At 36.4% G+C, this 26,822-nt stretch overlaps 1 protein-coding gene across 1 annotated transcript; it reads left to right on the top strand.

Annotated features, from left to right (window-relative positions):
* Positions 1–40: 40 nt before the first annotated feature.
* On the top strand, positions 41–26,822 carry LOC137400631 (structural maintenance of chromosomes protein 6-like). The gene is made up of 23 exons (XM_068086964.1): positions 41–126; positions 5,398–5,517; positions 6,131–6,220; positions 7,234–7,367; positions 9,381–9,520; positions 11,063–11,205; positions 11,313–11,414; positions 11,587–11,805; positions 13,073–13,308; positions 14,091–14,255; positions 14,504–14,739; positions 14,957–15,186; positions 15,633–15,719; positions 16,506–16,612; positions 16,866–17,025; positions 17,686–17,919; positions 19,010–19,150; positions 19,954–20,069; positions 21,430–21,529; positions 23,415–23,573; positions 24,702–24,863; positions 26,082–26,179; positions 26,274–26,822. Exons 2-23 carry the CDS (start codon positions 5,434–5,436, stop codon positions 26,353–26,355), a joined length of 3,225 nt encoding a protein of 1,074 aa, XP_067943065.1. The 5' UTR covers positions 41–126; positions 5,398–5,433; the 3' UTR covers positions 26,356–26,822.

Genomic DNA, 26,822 nt, shown 5'->3' with positions numbered 1-26,822 from the left:
TCCTTGGACCGATTGTAGCGGCTCCATTTTCACGGAGACTACATGTATTTGAAATTATCGGCCAAGCGCAGTCATCTGCGAAAAAGTTATTAAAACACATGTAGGCGTGACCAATATATCTTGACAGTGAGTGAATGATTTTGCTAATTATGTTTTAAATATGAGTAGAAGTTTTTGATTATGCAGATAAACTGAAACAATTTAAACGATCAGTAAAATAAGCAAATGTTAGATTATCAGTAACTTAGAATAAAACCGATGAGGATATATCAAGACAGTGTCGTCTTTCTCATGTTTACTGATTATATATAGTCAAATTTTCATTAATTGCTATAGAAATTCTATGTACTCTGAATTATTGGACAACTTCTCTGACTAGTTCATTGGGTATTCATGATACTTCATCGGGCACTTCGCTTTTTGCTAGTCCAATAAACTATACCTCTTATAGCGTAGTCTTCTCATTCTTTTAACGTTTCATATGTTTAAAACTATAAACACCCTTTAGAATGTATGTTCTTTACCTAAAATTCATGTGTGCCCAATTTCAATACAGTAATACGCTTCACAAAATTCGAGTCTGTTCTTGGTCATCTGCTCTCTAGAATTGACAAAATAACTTACTTGCAAACTATATTTTGATTTACAAAAAATTCAATGTAACATACTTTTGCGAATGGGTTGTTTCATTTGTAGAAATATATTTTATATTCGTTTTCAACAAAACATCAACGAAAGCGACATAGGTCCCTACTACCAATGATATACAGCCCCCCTGTATATCATTGCTACTACTTATGTTTATAAAGAAAACTTTCTCGACAGTTATAAGGCAGGCCTATCCAGTTTTTCATTATATATTCGAATCTGTCCAATACGCCCGAGGGCATTATATGAACATAAAATTTGAGATAAAATGATTGATAAGAACGCTAAAACCTAATTTGTTGCAACACTAAGATCGTATTAAAAACTGAGGGAGTCATCAACGCCCTGACCCACAACATTCGGTGCCATTCTATTATAAAAAGAGTGCCTATATTGGTCTATCCTAAAATGTGGGTGGACTACTCCATGACGGGTTTGGTGGGATGGGTTAAAAGAGATATATTTATTGAGGTCTAGTTCATATAGACCAAACTCAATTCTTTTTAAAAATTTCAAATCCAAATCTTCTCTTCTATCTTTTAGTTCTTGGATGTTATTTACACGCATGCACTCTGTGACACTATCCATAGGCCCGAGTCTGAAAATCCATCGAACCCCCCGTCTTTGAATTGTTTCTAATTTGTCAGTTAAGCCTTTTGCGTGCGGTGACCATACCTGACAGGCATATTCGAGTAATGGTCGAACAATTGTGTTATAGGCGACAATTTTTGTTGATATGCTTGCATTAAAAAGGCAGCGTCGGATAAGTCCGAGTGCCTTATTACTTTTCTTAGTAATGTTTAAAATATGCTCGTGCCACTTGATGTCGCTTTGTATGAAAACCCCCAAATATTTCAGACCATTCGCCTGTGGTATAAAAATTCCGTTCATAAAAAGTTTAAAATCTGGTGTCGACCTGCCCACCTGCATGTGGATACACTTTTCTGGATTAAATGTCATGCCCCACTGTGTGGCCCAATGCTGTAATGCTGTAACGTTAGTCTGCAAAGCCAGCTGGCTGGTGTTTGTCAAATCCATGCACAGCAGAGTATCATCGGCATACAGTCGACAGTCAGCGTCTTTCACACAGAGTGGCAAGTCATCGATGTAAAGAATAAACAATAGGGGTCCCAGCACTGAGCCCTGAGGTACTCCTGATTTAATACTAAAATTATGTGATGTATAACCATTCACTTGAACCACAGAAGCTCTGTTTCTGAGCCACGCTTCTATCCATTTGAGGGTACCTGTATCAAATCTGTAAGCCTTCAATTTGTGTATTAAAAGTTGGTGGGGCACCTTGTCGAAGGCCTTTGCAAAATCAAACGAGACTATGTGATACTCTCGGCGTTTTGCCAGTGCTTTAGAAGCAAAATGTGTAACATCCAATAATTGGGTGGTAGTGCTAAAATGTTTGCGAAAGCCGTGCTGATTGTCACTTAAAAGGTTAAGACTACTTAAATGCTGCCACATAGAACTAGAGATAATGTGCTCAATTATCTTTGAGGTTATTGAGGTCAAACTTATTGGCCTGTAGTTTTGCGGTAGGTCCCGCCTACCACTCTTAAAAATTGGGACAATATCAGCCAGTTTCCAGTCGAGAGGCACATAGGATTGCTCTAAACTGGCCCTCAGCACCGAAACAAAAACGGGTAAAAATTTTGGAACGTTCTTACTGAACTCTTTAAGACAATAAGATGATATTTTGTCCGGTCCAGTTGCCTTTCTGACATCGAGATTTGTAACTAGATTTTTTACACCCGCAATATCTATGCAAATTTTACTCATCGGCTGAACTGGCGGTGATTTCAAAGAAAAGTCTGGACATGCAAAGGTGGTTTCATTGAACACAGAAGAAAAAAAGTCTGCTAGAGAATTAGCAATTCCCTCTGGATCTGTGTTTTCTAGACAGCTGATATTGTTTGATTTTCCCCTAGATTTGTTAATCATATTGTAAAGCGGTTTGGTGTTGCCAACTTTTAGTTCATTGGTGATGTGACACTCTATAAAATCGGTCTTTGAATTACTCACTTCCGTTTTAACGGCGATTTTCATTCCTTTAAGGTACTCAAAGTTCTGCTGTGTTGGGTATTTTTTGTAAACTTGGTAAGCACGATCTCTTTTTCTAATATTTCGTAGAAGAGATCGTGACATCATTGTCTTTTACTTAAACACACTGGCTCTAAAGAATTAAACTTTAGTTAAAACAGCATTTAGGCTGCTATGTGTTCAGACCTGCCAACCCAAGAGAGGGGCAATGCGTGAGATTTGGCTTTGGGGCAATTGATGTATCAATGATAGTATATATGAAATTGTGGAAATTGGGGCAAAAATCTCACGCATTTCTCACGAATTTTCATTTTTTCTTTGGGGTGATTGCGTGAGTCTCACGCCCAATGCGTGAGAGTTGGCAGATATGTATGTGTTCCTTGTTATTGTTACATTAGCATACCCATGTAACACATTGATTATTAAGCTGAGATTTAGCTCTGCTTTAATTAATTAAAGTGAATTGATTTATAACAAAACCGTTTATGGTATAGGTAGATAATGTGTTAAATTTTACTTTTATCAAAATTGTATGTTCAGATGTACCGTGAATGGTCATTGCCATTAGCTAGGAAAAAAATAGCAGAAGCAGCCAGGAAATTTCAAAGCAAACCTTAGACACTGTAATTTTCAACCATACATGCCATTTTTCAAGAAATACAATGAACAATTGAAAGTTTATCAATGAGTCCAACATCACCACTTTAGTTCTGGTAAGCTCAATCAACATATAAAAAATGGAGGTATCAAGCAAACTGGTACCCAATGTAGAAAAACAGCATCAGAAGCAGACGAAGTAGAAATACTAGAGCTTAGGTAGTTATTACCATACTAATACTGGTGGTGAGCTTACTTGTATAGGAAAACATAACCTCAAGCAGTAAGTCAAGCAACTAAACAATTTGTAGAACCATTTAGAAGATCTTATTTATTTAAGGCTAAAGTCAAGGTAAACGTATTAGAAAACATGCTATTCCTGACACGTATGCCTTACTACTTTTTTAGCTATTTCAATATGAAGTCACTGGCCACTATGCCTAGATTTCATAACGTCTAATGAAGAAATTGCCCAGAGAAATAATTTTTTATGAAATCATAAACAACATTTGGACTTGCAATAAACACAAAATCAAAACAAATCCTATCTTGCATACCTCTAAGTGCTCAATTATGTAGAATATTAGTTTCAATTCTATACACCTGTTATACCTTAATCAACTAAGTTCTTAGGCAAGAAGATTGCTAGTGTGTCTACAGAATTATTTGTGTATAGTGTTTAATTATATCTACTTGTAACATAGAGGGTACAATTGCCTCAAGTTCAAGTGATTTTTCATGAAGAGCTAATGGCTTAGATTAATAACTATTTTTTGGATATCCTTACTTTTTAAAATCTAAAAAATTGTGAGAGCAGGCTTGTGTTCACAACAGATTATAGACACAACCAGTAAAAATGTCGTACAACTGTTTTACTTTAGAAACAACAAGACTTGGCTCTAATCTCTTAAAGCTTGATCATCGACTAAGCCATCTCAAAATTGTTTTCATTTAATCCATTGTTACAAACTAACCTGCTTTTTTTATTGATAAGTTTCAACTATCATCAACCTTACAAAAGAATTGTTTTGAACAAGTGATCTAGAAAAGACAAGGTATAACGATATATGTGCAAGTGAGACAGAGTTTAAAAAAATCATGTTTTTTGGAGAAAAAAATCGAATCTTTTTATTTCAATGAATTTTTTTAATAAGTTTTATTTTTTCACCCATTTTTGCTCACGCGAGTTGTCTGTGAATGCATATCAGAGTGCAGGTGAACCCAAGTTTCAGTATTAGTGACGTACATGCTTTAATTTGACAAATTCTTATATTTCTTGCATTCAACAGTCATATAAAATATCATATGCAAACTACATGTAAGTTGGTAGAGTAGAGTTGCTATCTGTTTTATACAAAGTACGAATGAAAGCAAAGACATGAATAAAAAAAATAATGTCATTTATTAAACAGTAGTGAGGGAAACTACTAGCCACAGTTACTACCTCACAATTAATCCTGCTTCAAATTTACTAAATGAACTCAAATTCAACAGTCATAAAATTACAATGTGCAAACTACATGAAAGTTAGCGGAGTAAAGCTACTAGTAGCGTCACCTAAAGTGCAAATGATAGTGAAAGACGTGAAGAGGCAGTATGAAATATTTAAGCACATTTTTTGTGCCAACCCTAAAGTAAAGGCAAATAGTTGTGAATTTCGAGGTGATACGATATTCTCGTAATTTACTCATTTTTTGTAATACGGTGAAACTGAATGGGGATTACATTTAGCTATATTTTATTGTTGCAAGTGATCAATTAAGGCTAATGATGATATAATATATTCATTGTATTGGTTGCATGTACTTTGTTCACCTGTATATATCATCATCAATCTCTTTACTTATTAAAATAAACTTAGCCATTTAAGTAAAGAGATTGATGATGATATAAAAAGGTGAACAAAGTACATGCAACCAATACAATGAATATGTCATATCATCATTGGCCCTAATTGAATACTTGCAACAATGAAATACATGTATAGCTAAATTTGAGAAACAAAGTTTTCATACATATTTCATTGCGTGTATTGTTGATTTTTATAGCTAGACTTTTCAAAGTAATGCCAGTTATATGAGTCATTTGTGGTTTATTTTCTAGGATGCTTTGAAGGGAGTCTTAATCCATACGGCTGTCATGGTGAAAAGGTCATTGAATTTAGACAATGCTGTGCCTGTAAAACGCAGAAAACAGAGTCAGGCGAGCCAAGGAACAGATCATGTAAGTTGGTGAATGATTTAGGCAGCATCTCCATGAATTGGAGGGTTGAGATTAATTATGGACAAGTTGAATAATAAAGGTCGGATGGGAAGTTGATGCTTTGCTAAATAAAGAACCACATTGATAATGTTACATAAGGTTTTTACGATTTCTAATAAGCAGCAACTTAAATTGTTTGGATTTACACTAGTAATGATAAATTTAGACTTTCTTTCCTGTCTTACTTTTTCTCATGATGATATTCTTGACCTATTGACCTCTTGACCTAGCATTTCAGTAATGTTTAACATATGAGCTACATAAGATTATATGGTGAAATATTACAACTCTATTTGTGGTCATATTTGTGGATTAGTTGAAATGAGAATTTAAAAATCTCTGAAATCTTAAGCAATCGTCAAGGCAGCAAGGCAGCACGCACATTCCGAGTTATTCACAAATTAGTTCCATGACAGTATTTAAATTCGCATTCACCAAATGTTGTCTGCGCCTTCATCATTCTCACAAATGTGTTGACTCGCCTCAAGTAACTACCAAGAATATATGCTGAATAAAAGTAGTCCAGAGGTAGATATTCTTTCAAGTCATCTTTTACTAATTCCTTTATCTTTAGCACGGCCCACAAGCTGCTGGAATTATCAGAAAGATTGAGTTAAGGAACTTTATGAACCATGCCTCGCTCAGCTTTGATTTTCAGCCAAGGGTATGCACTAATCTCATTTTATATGTGCCAGTTTATTCTTATTTTAAAATACCACCTTGCACAGGTTGTCACAAGTTTAAAATCTATTGTTAATAACCGAGTTTTGATAAAATTCACTTGTGCTCATGTAATTCATTTTATGTATTACTTTTATTTATGTATTTTATGTATCACTCTAACAGCGCTCTTAAGAGATCTGCTAGAGGCATGTTTTTAAGGTTTCTGTTACATTATATTGAAGCTTAGGAGGCACCATGAAAGCTGCTGTGTCTAAATAAATAATCTTGCTGTGAAATACTAAAGAAATCTTAAGTTTTAATTTCTTTGAATCCAAGTCTAAAGATGTAAAGCCTCACCAAGTATTGACTAGCGTGTGAACTAGTGCTGGGCGCGAGTACTTCTTGGTCAATGAGTTTAGACTCGCCCCCTTCCGTTAAATTTTTCGAGTATCAGGTAGCTTAATAGTGCTTGGCCAATGGCTTTTTTGGGTATCGGATTTGTTGATATGGATTTCATGTCTAAAATTTCCAAACTTCGAACATATCTTAATGTTTATAATTTCTTTATAATCTTTATAATTATTGTTACATTTATTATTATATAATATAAATCTTATAATATAGTTTATAATCTTAATGCAATTATAATTCTATTCAATTTATTTTTAATCGAGGGATATTCATCCTCGCAACTTTACCAGGCGGATTGTTAAACAGTGCTCATAGCGCAGGGCCCATTAGATCGAGTTTTTGTCCACTCTCCTTGACGGATTCATGTACCAAAACTCGAACGCATAAGTCAAAACCCGTACTCGCAAAATCGGAATACTCAAAATTTCTATTACCCGAGACTTGAGAAAAGATATAAACCCGCAAGTCCAACAAGTTTTATTATCCGTGCTCAGCACTAATGTGAACCAGAAGTTCCATATTTGTTCAGGCTTGCCATGTTTTATGCGCTGGAGTCGAGAACAGCTCTGAATCTAGTCCAACTAGGAGTATCTTTACTTGCAGGTTAACTTTGTAACGGGCAGAAATGGTACCGGAAAAAGTGCACTACTTACTGGTCTCATGGTCGGTCTCGGCGGTAAAGCCAGTGCAACCAGTCGAGGAAACCAGCTTGCAGGCTTCGTTCAGTATGGCAAGAAGTAAGGTGGTATTTCTGGTGATTTGGTAGCAACATTCACGCTAGACTAGTTCATAAATGTAGATTCACTAAATATCTTAACCATAAGTTGCTCACCGCCTGTACTTCCATCACCTTGATCATTGAATCACCAAAATAAGGCTGTATTTTGTTCTTGTTTTGGGTCAACTTGAACTTGAAGCAGTTTCACTCAGGCTTTAATTTAGTTTCGTGTTTAATTTATCATTTCAACAACTCAGGGATCTACCAGTACCATGGTAGATATGAATTAAGGAAATATTGTGCTTTTAGTGAGAAATATTCTAATTTGTTTTTGTTGCAAGGAGTAAGTGTTCCTCGATCTACCCCAATTGATTTATTAATAACTATTGCAGCGGTCTGCTTTTTTGTTTGTACTTTGTGTCAGAAATTGGTAATTCTATTTAAGGCAATTTAAGGCAATCGGTAATTCTATGATTTAGGCAGCATCTCCATGAATTGGTGGGTTGAGATTAATTATGGCCAAGTTGAATAATAAAGGTCGGATGGGAATTTGATGCTTTGCTAAATAAAGAACCACATTGATAATGTTACATAAGGTTTTTACGATTTCTAATAAGCAGCAACTTAAATTGTTTGGATTTACACTAGTAATGATAAATTTAGACTGTCTTTTCTGTCATACGTTTTCACATGATGTTTAATCAATACTGCATGTAATAACAAATAGTATCACAACAAAACGCATTATATAAAATGACATAAAAATATATGGTATGTAAAATGTAAGATAATAATGTAATAATCTTATATGTGTCCATGTTATTCTTATTTTATATTTTCCTTCGCTATTCTTATTCTACATGTTCTAATCTTAATCCTATCTTTATGTGCCAATAAAGATAGGATTAAGATTGGAGTGCCAATAAAGAGGATTTTGTTCTTCCTTTACCCAAGCGAGAGATGAGTGAAAGCATAGTCCCATCAAGACCAACTACTTGTAGGTTCACAGCGAGTGATATAACAATACACGGCGTGTTCTAGGCTTGTTAATAGCTTCAAGTTTTATTATTCTTATACTTTTTATATCTTTTTTTCAACTTTTACCTGCCACTTCACCTTCACTTAGGAGACTGCGATGATTTTAGAAGTTTTAAATGGTGAAAATTTGGGTCTAGAGTGAAATATCTGCTGGAGTTTTATGTCATATATTATATAACAGATATCGTCAAAGTAGAGAGGTTGATAAAGTAGAAAGTTTTGAGTCAAAAGAGTCAAATGAACTTTGTTTGTTGCAATAGTCAGTTCATAACTCTCTGGAGCAATTCTTTAGAGAGTCGGGGCTTGTCACTGAGGTTGTGTCAGAGCTTGTCACTGAGGTTGTGTCAGAGCTTGTCACTGAGGTTGTGTTAGGGCTTGTCACTAAGGTTGTGTCAGGACTTGTCACTGGCGTCGTGTCAGGGCTTGTCACTGAGATAACGTGAGATGACCTTCACCTATTTTACAGCCTAAGCATTCAAATTCAATATCTAGCCTCTGGTGATACCAAAGACTGGAATGATGAAATATATGCGAGAGTAGGTAATTGCTGGGTTATATGCGCTACTAGGACTGCTTTCAGTCAAACCATGCTACCACTAGTTGTATTTTGAACTTCTTTGTTAACCCAGGCCATGTTTCAATATCATTCACGATATAGTATTTAGTTAACAGTACGAGGTATGTGAGCTAATGTTGCTAATATATGCAGCTGTAAATATTACCCTTTTGTCTACGTAACAATAAGATGAGTATCAAATATGACATGAAGAAGAGACTAAATGGATAAGCTATACACTATGCGCATGTCGCTTATGGTATACAGGTAACCAGTGTAATATGAGTAGCATATAGGATGCTATATACATGTTTGGGTATCAACTGAACAATCAAAAAGTAAGTAGGTTGGAAACAGTATGAAAGGTGCTGGTGAGAGCTGTGCCAAACTCTTGATATCAAACCCTTGATATGTGCAACCGTGTTTGTATGTCCACAGCGTGTCAGACACCAAGGTCACTCTGGGTAACACAGGGCCTGATGCGTACCACCCTGAAGTATATGGAGAGAGCATTGTTGTGGAGAGAAAGCTGATGGCAAAGAGTGGCAGTGGAGACTACAAAATCAAAACAGAATCTGGTATGAAGCACATTTACTTCATTGTTTATGTACGTATGTACGTGTACACATCAGAGCAGGGATGGCCAAATGATTTTGGCCATGAGCCACTACAGCCAAATCTGACAAATTAAAGATCCACAATGAGCTGAAGATGTGCATTTTTCTTTTTACCAACGAAAGCATGCAGTTATTTGTGTATAGCTTAAAACAAGGCTTCAAATACACTTTAAAAAAAACTTTATTTATACGCATAGTTTGATTAAAAATCAGTGAATGAATATGATGTAATAAATAAGTCTGATATCCGTGAGAAAATTGGTGAGTGGGCTTTGACTTCACAATACTATCAAAACGCGGTTTTCTACTACTTACGGCAACTCTTACAAGTTCATGAATATGAGTATTTGTAAGTCGTTTTCTATGATTGTTTTTCACAATTTAATGCATTTCAGAAAATAATGATTCACATAGGTAAGTGGAGGCAAAGCAAGTAAGTAGTTTTCTAGCTAGCCTAGTAGTTATTAGGTACTTTCCCTAGCTTACAGGTGCTGACTAATTAAATGACCAGAAAAGTTTACAAATAAATTTTTAAACAGAATTTTAAAATAGATACTTCAAAAAATCTTTTTGACAGCCAACTTGAAAGATCTACTAAAAAGCCTAAAAAGATCCGGATCTAGATCCGCCATTTGGCCATAGTTGCATTAGAGGATGGGCAACAGCCGCAAAGTCTACACATTTTGTGCTAATGATAGCTGTGCACAATCTTTTTTAATTCAGGAATTATTTCCTCATGGGACAATTATGATTAATCTTCATGCTTGTGCATGAGCAGTGACACAGGTCAATCACAAACTTGAATTATTGTCGCTTTAAGTAGATATGTAGCTGACTATCTGCTCGAATAGTTGAAAATTTTATGCTATTGGCCACGCATTATTACTACATATATTTTCTTTTATGTAATGCTTTTATGAAATAGTTGGGCAGACCTAATATTTGTCACAAAATCAATTTTACAACCAATACAATTACGGATGAGTTGTTTTCTAATTTTATTTGACCATGTTCAGGATATATAATTTGTTAACACCTTGTTTTTACGTCGAATCTTGTATAGAATCATCAAATTTTAGATCATTTGAATAATTAGTTTCCTTGTAGCTGACTAAAAAATACATGCATAAGGTGCGATGATGTCGATCTGAACTGCACGTTATTGTTTAGACTTTAGAGCCTCTGAGCGATTTAGGCTTTCGAAACCTACATGTAAAAGAATCATACAAAAACTAGTTGCAAAATTTGAATAAAGTCAATCATTGTCACGGCAGACGAAGGACTACCTTTACTCGCCTCTCATTTAGTCATTTTAATAACATGACTCTTTTAATGAGGCTTCCAAACTTCTTCTAGACTTCTAAAAAGTAAAACATTCTAGTGATGAATGAGTGGAGTTTTTCGCTGAAGGATGCTGGATTTTGACTGCCTTGCAAAAGAATGATGGCAACATGAATAGTTACAGAAGTAGCTAGTAGTTTAAGTTTCCCTGATACCTTGTAGGTCAACTCGTTAGTAGTAAAAAGGCCGATTTGACTCGCATACTTGACCACTTCAACATTCAGGTCGAGAATCCTGTCGCTATTTTGAATCAGGAAACCAGCAAGAACTTCCTTCTTTCCAAGAACCCCTCCGATGTATATAAGGTTGGACAACTCCTGTTGCCTAGCAATTGTAACTAGTCTCAATAATATATCCACATTTCGCAATCTCCGTCTGTATTCTAAGATTTGGTACTTTTTGTTTGTGATAGTTCTTCATAAAGGCTACCAAGTTGGAGCAAATGCAACATGGCTACACGAATGCAAACAAGGAGTTTCTCGCATCTATGGATACCCTCAAATCAAAAGAGTCTGTAAGTTACTTGACCTAGTTTGTCTGAGCATGGCAGGCTGGGAGAGTGTTAGGATACCAGGATGTAATAACCTCTTATCTTCCACTGAGCACTTTTTTTTTTAATTTTGTTTTTAGCAAATGCTTCATCATTGTTGTAATAAATCTCACCAACTTGATACTGCCCCTTTTAGATTTTACCAGCTCTTGAGCTGGAAGTAAAGCAGGCCAAGGAGCGGGCTGCTGCTCTCGAATCACTCGACAGACTGAGAACAAAGTTGGAGAGCAAGCAGTGTGAGCTGGCCTGGGCTGTTGTACAGCAGAAGGAAAACGAGTATACGTTTATGCAGGAGAAGGTCAGCAAGTTGCAGGCTAGCCGGCCCAAGTATCAGAACGAAGTTGCCAAGTCTTTGGTAGGTACTTGAAGGATTCACACTGTTGTGCTTTGTTGTCTTACAATGAAAATTATCTGTTTGAGCCTATTTTGAATACATCTATTGTATTGTAATAACAACATAAATCTTTATATAGGGACATTGCAGAGTGGCCTCTCAATAATCATACCATCAAGTCCATCATTGCAAACTGAAACATTCATTTTACAGCATAGTTGTGCATCCTTCAACGGACCCTTATTACTATGTGTATATCATACAAGCTGTTTTTTTCTCATAAGTTTGCAGTTTTGCGTCTCACTGTAAAACTTGGTTCTTAATACAATGAATGACGCCTTTAGGTGGAAAGAAACCTTTTCATTTTATCCTATTAACATTTCTAGTATGACTAGTGGGGCAGGTGTGGATTGTGTTCAAATGTCATCATTATGTTTGATGAGAATTTTAATGGAACCATCCTTCAGTTCCTAAACATATAAAAAACTCATTTATTTTGCCGGTTTATTGACTATTAAGTATTACTTGATTTTTACTGAAGAATTGCGCAAATATTGTTGGAGTTGTGTCCTCTCTAATAATGAATTTTAATTAATTAACTCACAGTTTTCCAAGTCTGTCATCTTATTAAAGCACAAAAAGATAAACTCTCTGACTTGTATATTAGATTGTGGTTATAGCCTTAGCACCTTTACTCACCAAGATGACATCTCCTTTTTGAACTGAGCCATCCAACTTGAGCACTAATTTGCAACATTCACAAAGGCTAGTTAAAAACTGCTATTCCCTTACATGAGCAAAACTAGTTGTATTCTATAAAGATGAGTTTCTTGTCATATTCTTTTGTCAACTCTTTGTTTTGATATGCTTGTGAATTTTTAGTCAAAATAAACTGAATGTTATATAAAACATGCATAAATTACCTCTATGTAGTACCTTGGTTTGAGTTTTAATTGTTGCAAATTTGGATTGAGGCATGTTTAATCATTTTTGCTAGCATTTCTCAATTGGCCACCAATCTCATGAATGACATACTGAAAAGCTACAATCAATGCGCTTTTCCCTTAAGCTTTATGCTAAATTCAGCAATTTCTGATAAATTACTATCAATAGACCGAGAAATGAATGGAGTGACATGAATATTGTTGGTTTCTCCAATCAAGCAAGTCATCATCAAGTGTCATTAGCAATTGCGTCGCCCTGATGACAGATGTATGTTTGTACTTGCCACTGGGTAGTTTGCTCGTTTGGGATGTCAAATGATTAGCTCTCGCTCTGATTCTTCCAGAAAAAGATTGAGGAAGCGGAAGGTGTAAAGAGAGACGTAGAGAAGCGAATCAAGCTTATGGCTGGAGATACGGATACATTAGCTCCAAAGAAGGCTGAGCTTAAAAAAGAGCAGCAAGCGAAAAAACTAATGACAAGAACACACGCTGAAGCAGTAAGGCACATTCAGATGGAGATCGCTCGTCAGACCAATGATCAGAAGCAGATGCAAGATAGAATAAATATCTTACAGGCTAGGTAGTACCTGCTAACTGTCATAAGAATAATGCAGATTAGGTAGCGTCTGTCAACTGTCATCGATATTCTGCATGCTAGGTATATATAGCACCTGCCAGCTATCGTCGATATTCTGCATGTCAGGTATATATAGCACCTGTCAGCTGTTGTCGATATTCTGCATGCTAGGTATATATAACATCTGCCAACTGTCATCTATATTCTGCATGTTAAGTATATATAGCACCTGCCAACTGTCATTGTTATTATATACCTAACATGCAGAATTTGAATTATATGTGAATTATGATTTTGAATTATAAGTGTATGAAAGGTGGCAGCATATTTACAGCAGCTCACAGCTGCTTGTTGTAAGTAGCTTGAAGAATATTGATGATGGCTGGCAGGTGCTATCTGCATGTTAGGTATATATAGCACCTGCCAGCCATCATCAATATTCTTCAAGCTACTTACAACAAGCAGCTGTGAGCTGCTGTAAATATGCTGCCACCTTTCATCGATATGCAGCAGATTAGATAGCAGCTGTGATTTATTTGAAATATGCTCCGAGGTTAGGCGGCAGTTTTATGCTGCAGGTTTGGTAGCACATGCTAGCTGTTGTAAATATACTTCAAGTTACCAGTGTTGTTTATACCTTGCAGTCTAGATAGCACCTGTTAGGGTTTGTCAATATATTGTCTATTAGTTTTGTCTTTTTATTTCCTGTAATGGAACTTGGTTTTTAAAGTTTTTATCACTCTGATTAACTTGATAATTGTATAACACTGTCTTATTGATTTTAGTTCACAGGATGATAAATCGGCTCAGATCAAAGAGCGAGATCTAAAACTTAAAAAATTGGAAGCAAAGCTTTTAGAAATGAACGGGAAATGTGCAACAATAAGAAAAGACTTGCAGGATGCGAACCAGGCCCTTGCAGGCCTGCGATCAGAGAAGAATGAGCAAGTGTATGTATTGTAGCAGATTGTGTATTCATGAGTCAAGTATTATCCGCTTCCTAAATAACAGGCTCTAAGAGCCATATTGGTCAAGTGATTATTTATTGATTAGTGCTGCGCATAGATATGTAAGGTTTATATATCTATGGTTTATATATCTATGGTTTATATATCTATGGTTCATATATCTATGGTTTATATATCTATGGTGCTGTGCAACTGCTTAATAAAATGTTCAATAAGCTCTATGCTTTTAGCTCTTCGGTTAATGAATGCGACAATCTCAAAAAGAGACATCAAGCAAAGATTGGCCAACTAGAGACGCTAAAGAGCAATAAATCCTTAAAATTTGGCCGGTCTGTACCCGCACTTGTTGAAGCAATAGATCGGTTGCACCGTGCCGGAAGATTCACAAAGAAGCCTCTCGGACCCATCGGAGCACACATCACAATCAAAGACATGAAGTACGCCCTCGGTGCGGAGAGAGCTTTAGGTACATCATAATACAAATTTGTGTGCTCTCATGTTAGCTTGGAGATGCAAGTATGCAGCTGGTCTTGTTAAATGCTACTGCCATCTTACCTATTGTTTTCTTTGGCCACCGATACTATAATGTCAGTCACCTTTCGCAGCTTAGTAATAAATAAGAAACTCAACTAATCTCGTCTCTATTATTTGTTTTACTCTCCTATGAATTTTGTTACTCTCAGGCTCAGTGATGACATCGTTCTATGTTAACCATAAGTCGGACGCCAAGCTTCTAAATCAGATCAAAAGAGAAGTTTGTGGGAATGAGCGGCCACCGGATGTACTTATTGGAAAATTCACAGAGAAACGCTACGAAGGCATCACAGAAACAAAAGCGAAAACTCATCACCCTACGCTAATGGACTTGCTCAATATTGATAGCAACTGCGTCTTTAACTGCCTCATTGACCAGGTTCAATAGCTCAGAGTTGTATAGAGTGCCCAGTTCATGTGGAAGCAGTCTTCTGTGAACATGGCCGCTCTTTTCCTATCCCATTGTACTATTTATAACATCTCTTACGGTTCATGTAAACTGTTGTATTCTTAGCTGGGTTTGGTGCTGAGCTATCATTTAGGTGAACAGGTGGATCAATCAGTTGTGCAAACCACATTGATCTATGCAGGCTTTACTTATGCCTCTATTGACTTGATCAAAGTGAGGAATTTTTGAGTTTTTTAAAATTTTGATCATATAATCAATTAACTTTTGCCATACTATTTTTCTAGTTGCTCTAGCTGCTTCTTTGGCCTGTGGCTTGTCATAACAAGGATACCAGTCTGCCATATAAGTTAGTCATTGTGTGCTCTCAAGCGACTAGTTTACAAAAGTGTCACAACTGATCAATTGTACTGTTGTAGGTGGCAATACATCGAGTCGTCATGGTCCTTGATGGCAAGGAGGCAAGAAACCTCATGTTCCAACGACAACCTAAAAACAGTCTAGTGGTGAGTTTTGACAGTTTGCTTATTTCTTAAAAGAGTTACTTTCTCTTGTTTGTAAATTGTCACGGTATAAGACTACTCTCACATATGGTTTAATTACATATGATTATTGATAAAATGAGTTCACGCATCTACTTACGATCATACATGTAAAAACATCTCTCATTCATTAGAATGTAAACTTATAGAGTTGTCTTTTCTTGTTATCAAGTAGTCGCTGTGGTAAATAGTACAGTTGGTTTTGTTATTTATTATGCAATGATAATAATGCATAACTTTGGTCCACTTATAATAGAAAATTATTACTTTTATTGTTTTCATCCAACACTCAACAGCGAATACTGAGAAAAACGACACTGATGTGTGCCTTCCCTATTGTTTTGTAGCATGAACATATTTTTTTCTATAAACGTAACTATAATAAGAGAAAATTAAACAAAACCTCAAGAACAGAAAACATTACTTTTTTGACGTTTAATCGCAGTTGCATCAAGCCCATCTTCTACCGAGTTGATGCTTTAGATGAGCTAGACTAAGGTTAATCCTTTCACTATTACCATCAGCTAAATGTTTAAATTGGCAATTTAGATGAATTTATTGAAATTCAACCTGTGTGATTGTTGGGGATACGTTAAAACTAACTAGTTTGCTCTATTAAATGTGGCTGTCAACTTGACACTTGCTCTACAGATTCCCATGAGGTTTGTGCATTGTCCGAGGTTTATTACCGAAACATCTGTTGCACAGGTTTGAATTTGAGATCCTACCCTCATGTGATTCTTGTTTCAGTGCTTTGATGGATCAGGCGATGAAATTCGGGCAAAGCCAGATCGTGTGTTTGCCAACCCAAACAAGAGGCCGAACTATATGAGTGCCAATGTGGAGGAGGACATAAGGTGAGTGGTTGTTATATCTTGTGATAACTACACATAGCGCAGGTTCTGACTTCATTTTTTACAGATTTTGATAGTGAAAATTTTGTTAATATCGCACATGCCTTTTTTCCACTTGTTAGCCTCAAAAAGTCAGTGCTTATCCTCCTGTTATTCCTAGTTATCGTAGACACTGTGTTGTGGACATTCTGAATAGTAGCATTGCTCTAATAGCATAGGTGGAGAAAAGGTAACGGCCACCATGTTTGGTCTTTAGAGAGGAAACAAAACAGTTGAAAGAAGTCGGACAGACTTTGAGGAAAGCCCAGACTGAGCTGGACAGGATTACCTTACAGATACAGGCCAACCATGAGAAGAGCCTGAGACTGAAGACCTCTCTTGGCAGCTTGGAGAGGCAGCAAAGGAAGATTGAAGCAGTGAGTGCTACCAGCATGTGTGTAAAAGGAAGATACAGGGCTACCGTCACTAGCATGTGTCTGAAAAGGAGATACAAGGATGACTGTCACTAGCATGTGTCTGAAATGGAGATACAAGGATGACTGTCACTAGCATGTGTCTGAAATGGAGATACAAGGATGACTGTCACTAGCATGTGTCTGAAAGGGAGATACAAGAATGAGTGTCACTAGCATGTGTCTGAAAAGGAGATACAAGGATGACTGTCACTAGCATGTGTCTGAAAGGAGTACACAAGGATGAGTGTCACTAGCATGTGTCTGAAAGGAAGATACAAGAATGAGTGTCACTAGCATGTGTCTGAAAGGAAGATACTAGGATGAGTGTCACTAGCATGTGTCTGAAAGAGAGAGACAAGGATGAGTGTCACTAACGTGTCTGAAAGGAAGATACTAAGATGAGTGTCACTAGAGTGTGCCTGTCACCAGAGTGTGCCTGTCACTAGAGTGTGTCTGTCACCAGATTGTGCCTGTCACTAGAGTGTGCCAGTCACTAGAGTGTGCCAGTCACTAGAGTGTGCCAGCCTATCTGGTGAGCTGAGCCCTGTTTTAAGAGAACTTCAAATGTGGCGATCGCATGCTGATTTGTACGGTATAACATTGTATGAGACATTGTAACAGGAACAAGAGATGGTGAGGAGTCAGGTGATAGAGGAAGAGGAACCTGAGGATGTACAGGCTCTCACTAGTGATGTGCAGAACACAGAGAAGGAGCTAGCTCAGCTTAGGGAGAACTTAAATAATGCTAAGGAGAAATACAACAGCAACAAGGGGGAGGAGGCGCGCGTATCGAAACAACTCGCTGAAATCAGCAGCCGCATTGAGAAGATGAATTCCTCTATAGATCCTCTGAAGGTGAGAGATGTGATGATATGTGATGAGCACAGGCGGTGGACGTGTAAATCAAACAGTGCATATTGTCAAATATGAAATGTAAGGCGAGGTTAGAAAATATTGCAACAAGCATTATTGTGGTTCAGCGTTTGTATACAAATGCACAGCTTTTTCTTCTGTTCCGCTTACCAGAAAATCTCAGAACTTTTTCTGACATGGTATCCGCTAGGAATTTTATTAATCAACCCATTTTATTATGGTTAAAAGTTGAGGAACCAGCCAAAATATGACTGGTGAACAATTGCTGGTTTAGAAGGTGGTTCAGATGGTGACCTGGTGAAGACATGCCATGCTCACTTGTTGAATTCACTCAAAAACTTTTAGCTTAAGCTAAAAGTTTTTGAGTGAATTCAACAAGTGAGCATGGCATGTAAATAAGTATTTTCACCAGTGACATAGTAAAAAGACCTGGTTCTTTAACTTTGCATTCCATCATTTATGTTCTTGTCACATGACACATCCTCTTGTCACATGACACGCCCTCCAGAACAAGTCTGTATTATGAATTTAGCCTTGTTTCTTGGATCATACCGACAGTGAAACGTCCATTCTTACGCGATGAAGAACTATAGCAAGGACAGAGGCATTTAGTCAATCGAATATTGCCTTTGTCAGTTGTTCAAACACAACAAAGTTTTTGTTTGTGAAAAAACAAAAGCAAAGCTTTGTCATCATTCATTATTTACTCAAAGTGTTCGAGTTCAACTTTAAACTTACCTATTTATATCTGTGACAAGTTTTAGAGTAATAACTTTCTACTCGCTGTCTCTAGCAGTCAGCTGGACAATATGGAGACAACTGCTGATAACAGTATTGTTAAATTATACATTTCATAATATCATATTATATCAGTGTGCTATGTACATGTATAATAGCGTTGTCATTGTCATGCAATGCCTCAATAGCCGTTACCTAGATTACTATGACGAAGCTACTCAAGATGAAAAGGCTCTCTCAGATGTGCTTCCAACCTCACTTGTTAGGTGTCCTGTTAGGGGTCCTGTTCATGTAAATGCGTTCCTCCCCTGAGCATTTGTCATGTTGTGTTTAGACGGAGTTGAGTGCAGCAGAAGATATGATTGACCAGGCAAAGAGTGATTCCATTTATTATAAAGATAAACTCAAGAAATTTGATGAGAAGATTAAAACAGAAGAGACAGCTCTAAGCAACTATTTAAAAGACCAGGTTGAGGTAAGTGCATAGTTAGTTAAGTGTGCATTACTTTGAGTAAGTACATAGTGAAATTATAAGATTAATATCAGACTTAATTATAAGAATAATTATTCGAATTTACAAGATCGAAGTATATAGTGACCGATGGTGTGCAATATGTTACTGTTATTATTTTTTTAAAGATTTTGTTGATGACTTGGCTGTGCCCGATATCGTGGTACTGCCAAGCCATTTTTAATATCTGCAAAATTAAGTAATACATTTTCTTATAAATATACAGCTATTTTTATGACAACCAGCTCAAATCTGTTTAGATTTTTAAATTCAGCATAATCTTTTGGATATAAATACAGAAATCTAGATAAATATCACAACTTCTTGATATTGGTTGCTATGACGTTTTGAAATGTAAACAAAATTGTGCATTGGTTTTCGTTTCTCAAACTTTAACACCAGTGTTTTCAAAACTATGTTTTCGCACTAATGGTAAACGTGCATTCAGTTTATTGATCATAAAATCTGCTGCAATTAAGCTAGAATCAAAATGTTTTCGCAAAATAACTGAGAATTTTCTCCTTCTGCTAATGTAGATAACTCCAAATCTTACAATCCCGACTTAACTATGGTTTCTGTGATCATGACCCATTTAGTCAAGAGTGTACACCATAAGAAGGACAATATAATACTAGTAAGGGTGCTGTAGACTGGTATAAATAACTTGATTTAAAGTAAATAGTGATGGACTAACAGAGATAGTAGCATCAGCATAGTATATAGAAGCGAGGAAAACACAGATACTGTACCGGATGTTTTACCTTCAGAAAGACATGGAGATCGCATCGCAGATGTCTCAGCGTGTTAAGACACGGAAATCTCCAGAAAGTTTACAGGCAGAGATAAAAAAGATGAAAGGGCAGATTAGCAAAGAGGAAGAATTGTAAGATATTTCACTCATGTAGGCATGCTAAGAGCCATGGCTGTCCTACTCGCTGTCATATATTGGATCAGTATGTTATGAATTCAATTGAATTAAAATGGACATCACTGCAAATGCTCCTTATATATATACAGTCAAACATGGATAACTCGGCCACGGATAGCTCGAAAACATGGTTAATTCGAACGGTTTCTTTGGTCCGTTCCCACGTAATGATAAATTACTATAGATAACTCGAACTCAACACTGTTAATTCGAACTGTTTTTTTGCCCAACGGCTACCGAAACGGTTGTTATCGCTTTAGAAAATCACTTTATTCAAAGCCATAGAGGTAAACCTCATCTTTTCGTAATTCATAAGCGTTGTTATTACCACCATCGGCAAAATAATTTTGTCAACGACTTTTCTAAAGGTTTGGTCAAATTTGATTTATACTGCTATACGATTAATAGCACGGGCTTGCCGGGTCACGCGCGCAAGGATGTTCGCCACGCACATACAAAACAAAAACAGCATGTTGTTTTGTATGTGCGTGGCGAAAATCCTTGAGTGCGTGACCCGGCTAGCCCGTGACGAATAGTTTTCCGACGTTGATTCCGTGTTGAATCAACGTCGGAATGTTGAATGTTTAAAACGTCTTAAAATTGTTTTTATTAAACGTATACGTTGTCATAGCTAAAAAACTATTCATCGTTTGACCTAAACACAGAATACGTGTGTACATTCAATAACTATCCATTCAAAAAGCGTGAGTGATATACAATGTACCGTTAAACCTCGTAAAACTTTTAATTGAACTGCCTCGGAGTGTTGCTCTTAACGAATCCCAGGTAAAGTAAGGGATTTTTCTTTGGTAACTTTTTCTTGAAGTTGCATAAACTTGAAGAAAACTCGGCAAAATTGATCGTGGGTAAAACGCTCAAAAGAAAAAGATGTCTTTTCTTTTGAGCATTTCAACAACGATCAAGTTTTGCCAATGTCAATCTAAAAAAAAACGTCCTGGCAATAACATCACCTCAAACAACAAACCAATCTCAAGTGATAGAAAAATCTCTATACTTTTTGATAAAAACGTTTTAAACTTTACATTAGAAGCATTTAATTCGAAACAAGCCATTTGTGCTTTTGATTTATATTATAGTTTGCATATGTACATGTATCTACTAATAAATAAGTAAATACATGGACTTGTGACAGTGCTCTGATAACTTGAATGCTCTGATAATTCGAACACTTTTGCTCGGTCCCTTGAAGTTCGAGTTATCCATGTTTGACTGTATATATATATATAATAATAATAATAAAGGATAACAGCTACTCTTTACGTGTTGTGTCAAGTTTGTCATTTTCCATGAGTAGGAGGGGTGATGCTGATGAGATTCGAGCTCAATTGAACACGGTGAATGCCAAGTATGCAAATGCCAAAAAACAGCTTGCTCAATGCCTTATCTACAGAGATGTGAGTAGCGCCTAACTCTCTATATACAGTGTCTCTCTTCTTTCGTGTTCGCTCTCTTCTATCTCCATCCTCTCTCAAGTCGTCTTTCCTTTGTGCACCCTCTCTAATTTATTTCATCTCTTTTTTCTGTCTGTTCTCCTTGCTCTGAACAATACGCCCTCCATTTAGGATTAACATAGTGACTAAAAAGACATGAAATGATCAATTTATAGGAATGGTTTGTTTTAGGTCCACATCCATCCCATCTTCACTCATGTGTTAGATCCACATCCATCCCATCTTCACTCTTGTGTTAGATCCACATCCATCCCGTCTTCACTCTTGTGTTAGATCCACATCCATCCCATCTTCACTCGTGTGTTAGATCCACATCCATCCTATCTTCACTCTTGTGTTAGATCCACATCCATCCTATCTTCACTCTTGTGTTAGATCCACATCCATCCCATCTTCACTCATGTGTTAGATCCACATCCATCCCATCTTCACTTTTGTGTTAGATCCACATCCATCCCGTCTTCACTCTTATGTTAGATCCACATCCATCCCATCTTCACTCATGTGTTAGATCCACATCCATCCCATCTTCACTCTTGTGTTAGATCCACATCCATCTCGTCTTCACTCTTATGTTAGATCCACATCCATCCCATCTTCACTCTTGTGTTAGATCCACATCCATCCTATCTTCACTCTTGTGTTAGATCCACATCCATCCTATCTTCACTCTTGTGTTAGATCCACATCCATCCTATCTTCACTCTTGTGTTAGATCCACATCCATCCCATCTTCACTCTTGTGTTAGATCCACATCCATCCTATCTTTACTCTTGTGTTAAATTCACATCCATCCCGTCTTCACTCTTGTGTTAGATCCACATCCATCCCGTCTTCACTCTTGTGTTAGATCCACATCCATCCCATCTTCACTCTTGTATTAGATCCACATCCATCCCGTCTTCATTCTTGTGTTAGATCCACATCCATCCCATCTTCACTCCTGTGTTAGATCCACATCTATCCCATCTTCACCCTTGTGTTAGATCCACATCCATCCCCTCTTCACTCTTGTGTTAGATCCACATCCATCCCATCTCCACTCTTGTGTTAGATCCACATCCGTCCCATCTTCACTCTTGTGTTAGATCCACATCTATCCCATCTTCACATACTAGCTCTGTATCCAGTGATGTATAGTGGGGTCTACTTTGTGCATGTTGTAAATTTAGCCACACATGATCTTATACTTTTCTGTCTACAAGCAGTGGCCAACATGACGTGTTGACTCGATGTGTCTCTTACATTGTTTACTGGTTTTCAAAATTTTATCGTACTTGGTTAGACTTGATCAATATTAACATGCTGTTTGAAGGTTTTACCGTTTTCGCTGGTCACAAAACTAGCTCTCAGCACATTTCTAGTGTGGTATTTTATAATTGCGATTTTTTTATGCACCATATCTAAAACATGGTAGTATGATAAGAAGTTTTCAAGATATTTTCATAGATATGTTTACAAATGCCAGTAATATTTCCTGAATCACACACAATCTGGTTTGTTCATATTTTTAGATGATAGAATGCGTCAAGAGATACTCTTAAATTTGCATGCCTCATAAACAAGATTACTTCATGTTTTCATCGAATTTTTGAAACGAACAAAGCTAATGTGTGATTATAGCTATTTGCAAAAGACTCTGACTTTTTATGTACATTTGATTTTGTGTGTTATTTATCAGACGATGGCACATTATTAAGATAATCTTAAAACTTCCGTATTTAAAGACTACACTGGAAGTTACCAGTTGAGCTAGTTTTGTGTGTGTAGAGTAGCCTGGGGTTGTAACAATTGTTAAAGTCATCTTGTTACCTCTATCATGCGCAGGAGATGAAGAAGGCGCTAAAGTTGAGAAGAACCAACATGCATCGAATAACAATAAGTCATGCAGAGTCGATCAAGATGTACTTTGTTCGATATCTGCATCAGAGAAACTATGATGGTAAACTGCAGTTTGATTTTGATGAACAAAAGCTGGAGATTAAGGTACACACACTCGTAAATTGTTTGTACTATCTTTTAAGATCGTTTCGTTGTTCGAGTTGGAACAAATCAATGCTGAGCCATTATGTAGAGAAAGGTTAGGTGATTATTCAGAACATAGTTGTAAATAATAATGTTGCTTAAACACTTTTACGCATTGAAAAATATGTCATTTGTCCATTTATTTTTCACATTAAATGCGTCCTGTTAACTCCACGGAGCAATCTCTAGTTGTTAGGGTTGACTATATCATGATCTTAACAGATTTCGTCCAATTCGTGTAAAAGGTCAATAATTAGTACAAACAGTGATCTTACAAAATTTAGCCGCCTCCTCAACAAATCCGATTTGAGTAATGTTAGCAAATTGTTAGCGCAGGCTACTGCTTCATCTCACTAACTATCGGTCTGTCTAGATGAAGTCTTCAGATTAACTTTGCATTTCTTATTTTGTGCTTATCCAAGCCATTAAAATTAGGCTTTTTTCTACGTCATAACTTTTGTTGCTAATACGAAACATTGACACGCAATCTCTCGATAGCATTGTTAGAAAGAGTAGCCAGAACCTTGTGTAAGCCACATCTAAGTCATCAATAAGTACCCTCAGTGAGAGAGTACTTCTGAATGGTGGGTTGACATTGGATTTCTCTGAGTGTACATGAGTACGCTTTTTTGGAAACTGACGATTGCTAAATATGCATCTACTAGATTAACAAAAGTTGTGGTGATATGTTTTATGTATTTTGAAAATGTTTTGGTGTTAATGTTTACTGAAAGAAATCGACAGTTAAAGCAGATGACAACGGTATTGCTACATCATAAAACTTTCTAACACATTTCATGCAACATTTAAGATTATTGCTCATACATTTTCATTGGCTTACATGGAGGTGTTATAGAATATATATATATACATATAAATTAAATAATTTATATATATATATATAAATTAAATGTATATATGTATACATGTATGTATATATATACATTTAATTTAAAAAAATTAGCGAGAATGTTTGTAAATTTTGCTGAAGATTTGTGCTCTATTGTAATGTCTGCAGCTTGGCTCAGTACATTGGAAAGATCTTGTCTTAGTAATTGGAGAAGTTAGCGCGGTACTAACTACATGTAGGTATATCCTCCAAGTGGTTCGACATCGAGGGAGAGTGACAACAAAGACCTAAGAGGTCTGTCAGGTGGAGAGAAGAGTTTCAGCACTCTATGCTTTATTATGTCACTCTGGGACTCAGTTGCCTCTCCCATTCGTTGTATGGATGAGTTTGATGTTTTCATGGTGGGTGGCAAGTAATTTCAGGCTTCTTAATTCATATAAATAGAATGCTAAATCTACAATGTATATACAATATATATATCATGACTCTCATCATATCTTATGTATCTCATGACTTCTGCCATATACTGTGTATATTACGACACCTATTATATCCTGTGTATACAGTAGACACTCCTATAATGTATACCTCCTATAACGCAAGTTATGTAATGTATACCAGATAACGTAAAGAATTTATGCAAAGTTTTTGCTTCTTACTACGTAAAAAATTTCATATTCGATAATGAAATTATCGGCAGTTTTGTGATGGTGGCGATTAACTGTTTGTTTTTTAGCTTTTAAGAGCTTGTAATCGTATTTCCACATATTTTGCCCCTACAACACAGCAGAGTAAGACATCGTGAATCTGTTGATACCAAATAACTGTAATGTGAATTTTGTTGCAAGTCAACCTTTAAAAAAAAATCGGCAAACTTGATCTTGGTTAAAACGCTCAAAAGAAAAGGATGTCTTTTCTTCTGAGCATTTACATCACCTAAAACGACAAACCAATCTCAGGTGATGGAAGAGTCTCTATTTTTTCTGATGAAATTTTTTTTAACTTTACAGTGGAAGCCTTTTAATTTGCAACAAGCCATCTATGCATTTGAATTATATATAGTTTGTATATGTACGTTTATCTACTAATAAATACCTGGACTTGTGACAGTGCTCAGATAACTTGAACGATCTGATAACTCGAACACTTCGTTTGGTCCCACGAAGTTTGAGTTCTCCGAGTTTGCATGTAGTTTTTGTTTTTTTTTGCAGAGTTATTTCTGCAGCTTTTCTTTTTCCTATCCCTTCCCACAATCCTCGATCTTTTCAGGCACGATAATATGATAGTTTCACCAGCTGCCAAGTCAGGCAATAACTATCGATGAACTCTGTCTGGTCATTGATAATTCAATCGCTATTGGTGGGACAACTCAAACGATAGTCGATCACACCCTTCAAACTACAAATGCTATCTCTAGTTACGCCTATTATCATATGATTTGTACATATGTTATGCCTTTTGTCATATGCTTTGTATGTATGTTGTGCCTCTTATTATATGCTGTTTATGTATATTTGACTCGTGTCATATGCTGAGAAAATTAATTTTGTTTTTTTAGTTCTATATAGTTATTTTGCCTCTAGTAATGTACTCATGCTGTGTCTCACTAATTTTTCCAGGACATGGTGAACCGAAGAATCTCGATAAAAATGTTGATCGAGTTTGCCAAAACCAACCCAAGCAATCAATTCATTCTTTTGACTCCACAGGACACCAGGTATGAGCCACCTTAACTAGTATACAATCAATAATTAGCAATCATTACACAACATTTAGCAGTTCAAATCATTCTCTATTTTCTCTTTTCACAGCCAAATCGAGCCTAACGATTTTGTGCACATCTATAGGATGCCAGACCCAAAAAGAGGTGGTGGTGATCAAGGGGACAGTTGAACGCTGCACACACTAGCAATAGCATGAGGCTAAGTCTGTTTGCTGACTCTGTTGTTCAGACCTCTACCATCTAGAAAATGCCACTTGTTGTAGTGTCTTGTTTTCACCTTTGTGAGACCACAATAAGTTATTGTGTTGTCACAATCTATACTGCAGGTTTAGTCTTACACACATGGTATTGCTGCAGCCTCTTAATGGTTTGTGTCATACTGTAGTATTGCAATAGCACATCTTGTCATGTATCAGCAAGTGTAAAACAGCTGTAATATTTTACAGTTATCTTTCCCTTTTTTTAATTTGTCTTTTGACAATCAGTTTTGCAATGTCAAAAGATTTGTAAGCAGACCAATTGATCACTTGCATGTTATCTGCATCTATTTAAACGGGATCTAGTGCAATTATTGACATGGTTTTTTGTTCATCTGTAACAGCTGTTTCATTCAATCATATTATTGTATAATAATACT

Source organism: Watersipora subatra, chromosome 1 (genome assembly GCF_963576615.1).
Source record: "Watersipora subatra chromosome 1, tzWatSuba1.1, whole genome shotgun sequence".
In the NCBI taxonomy this organism is placed as follows: Eukaryota; Metazoa; Bryozoa; class Gymnolaemata; order Cheilostomatida; family Watersiporidae; genus Watersipora; species Watersipora subatra.
Note: the sequence above shows the minus strand (reverse complement) of the source record. Positions and strands in the feature narration are given on the sequence as shown.

Coding starts and splice junctions, on each gene's coding strand:
- LOC137400631 (XM_068086964.1), top strand. CDS start 5,434: ATGGTGAAAAGGTCATTGAATTTAGACAATGCTGTGCCTGTAAAACGC. Junction 6,221..7,233: donor GCTTTGATTTTCAGCCAAGG/GTATGCACTAAT, acceptor CTTTACTTGCAG/GTTAACTTTGTAACGGGCAG. Junction 13,309..14,090: donor ATAAATATCTTACAGGCTAG/GTAGTACCTGCT, acceptor TATTGATTTTAG/TTCACAGGATGATAAATCGG.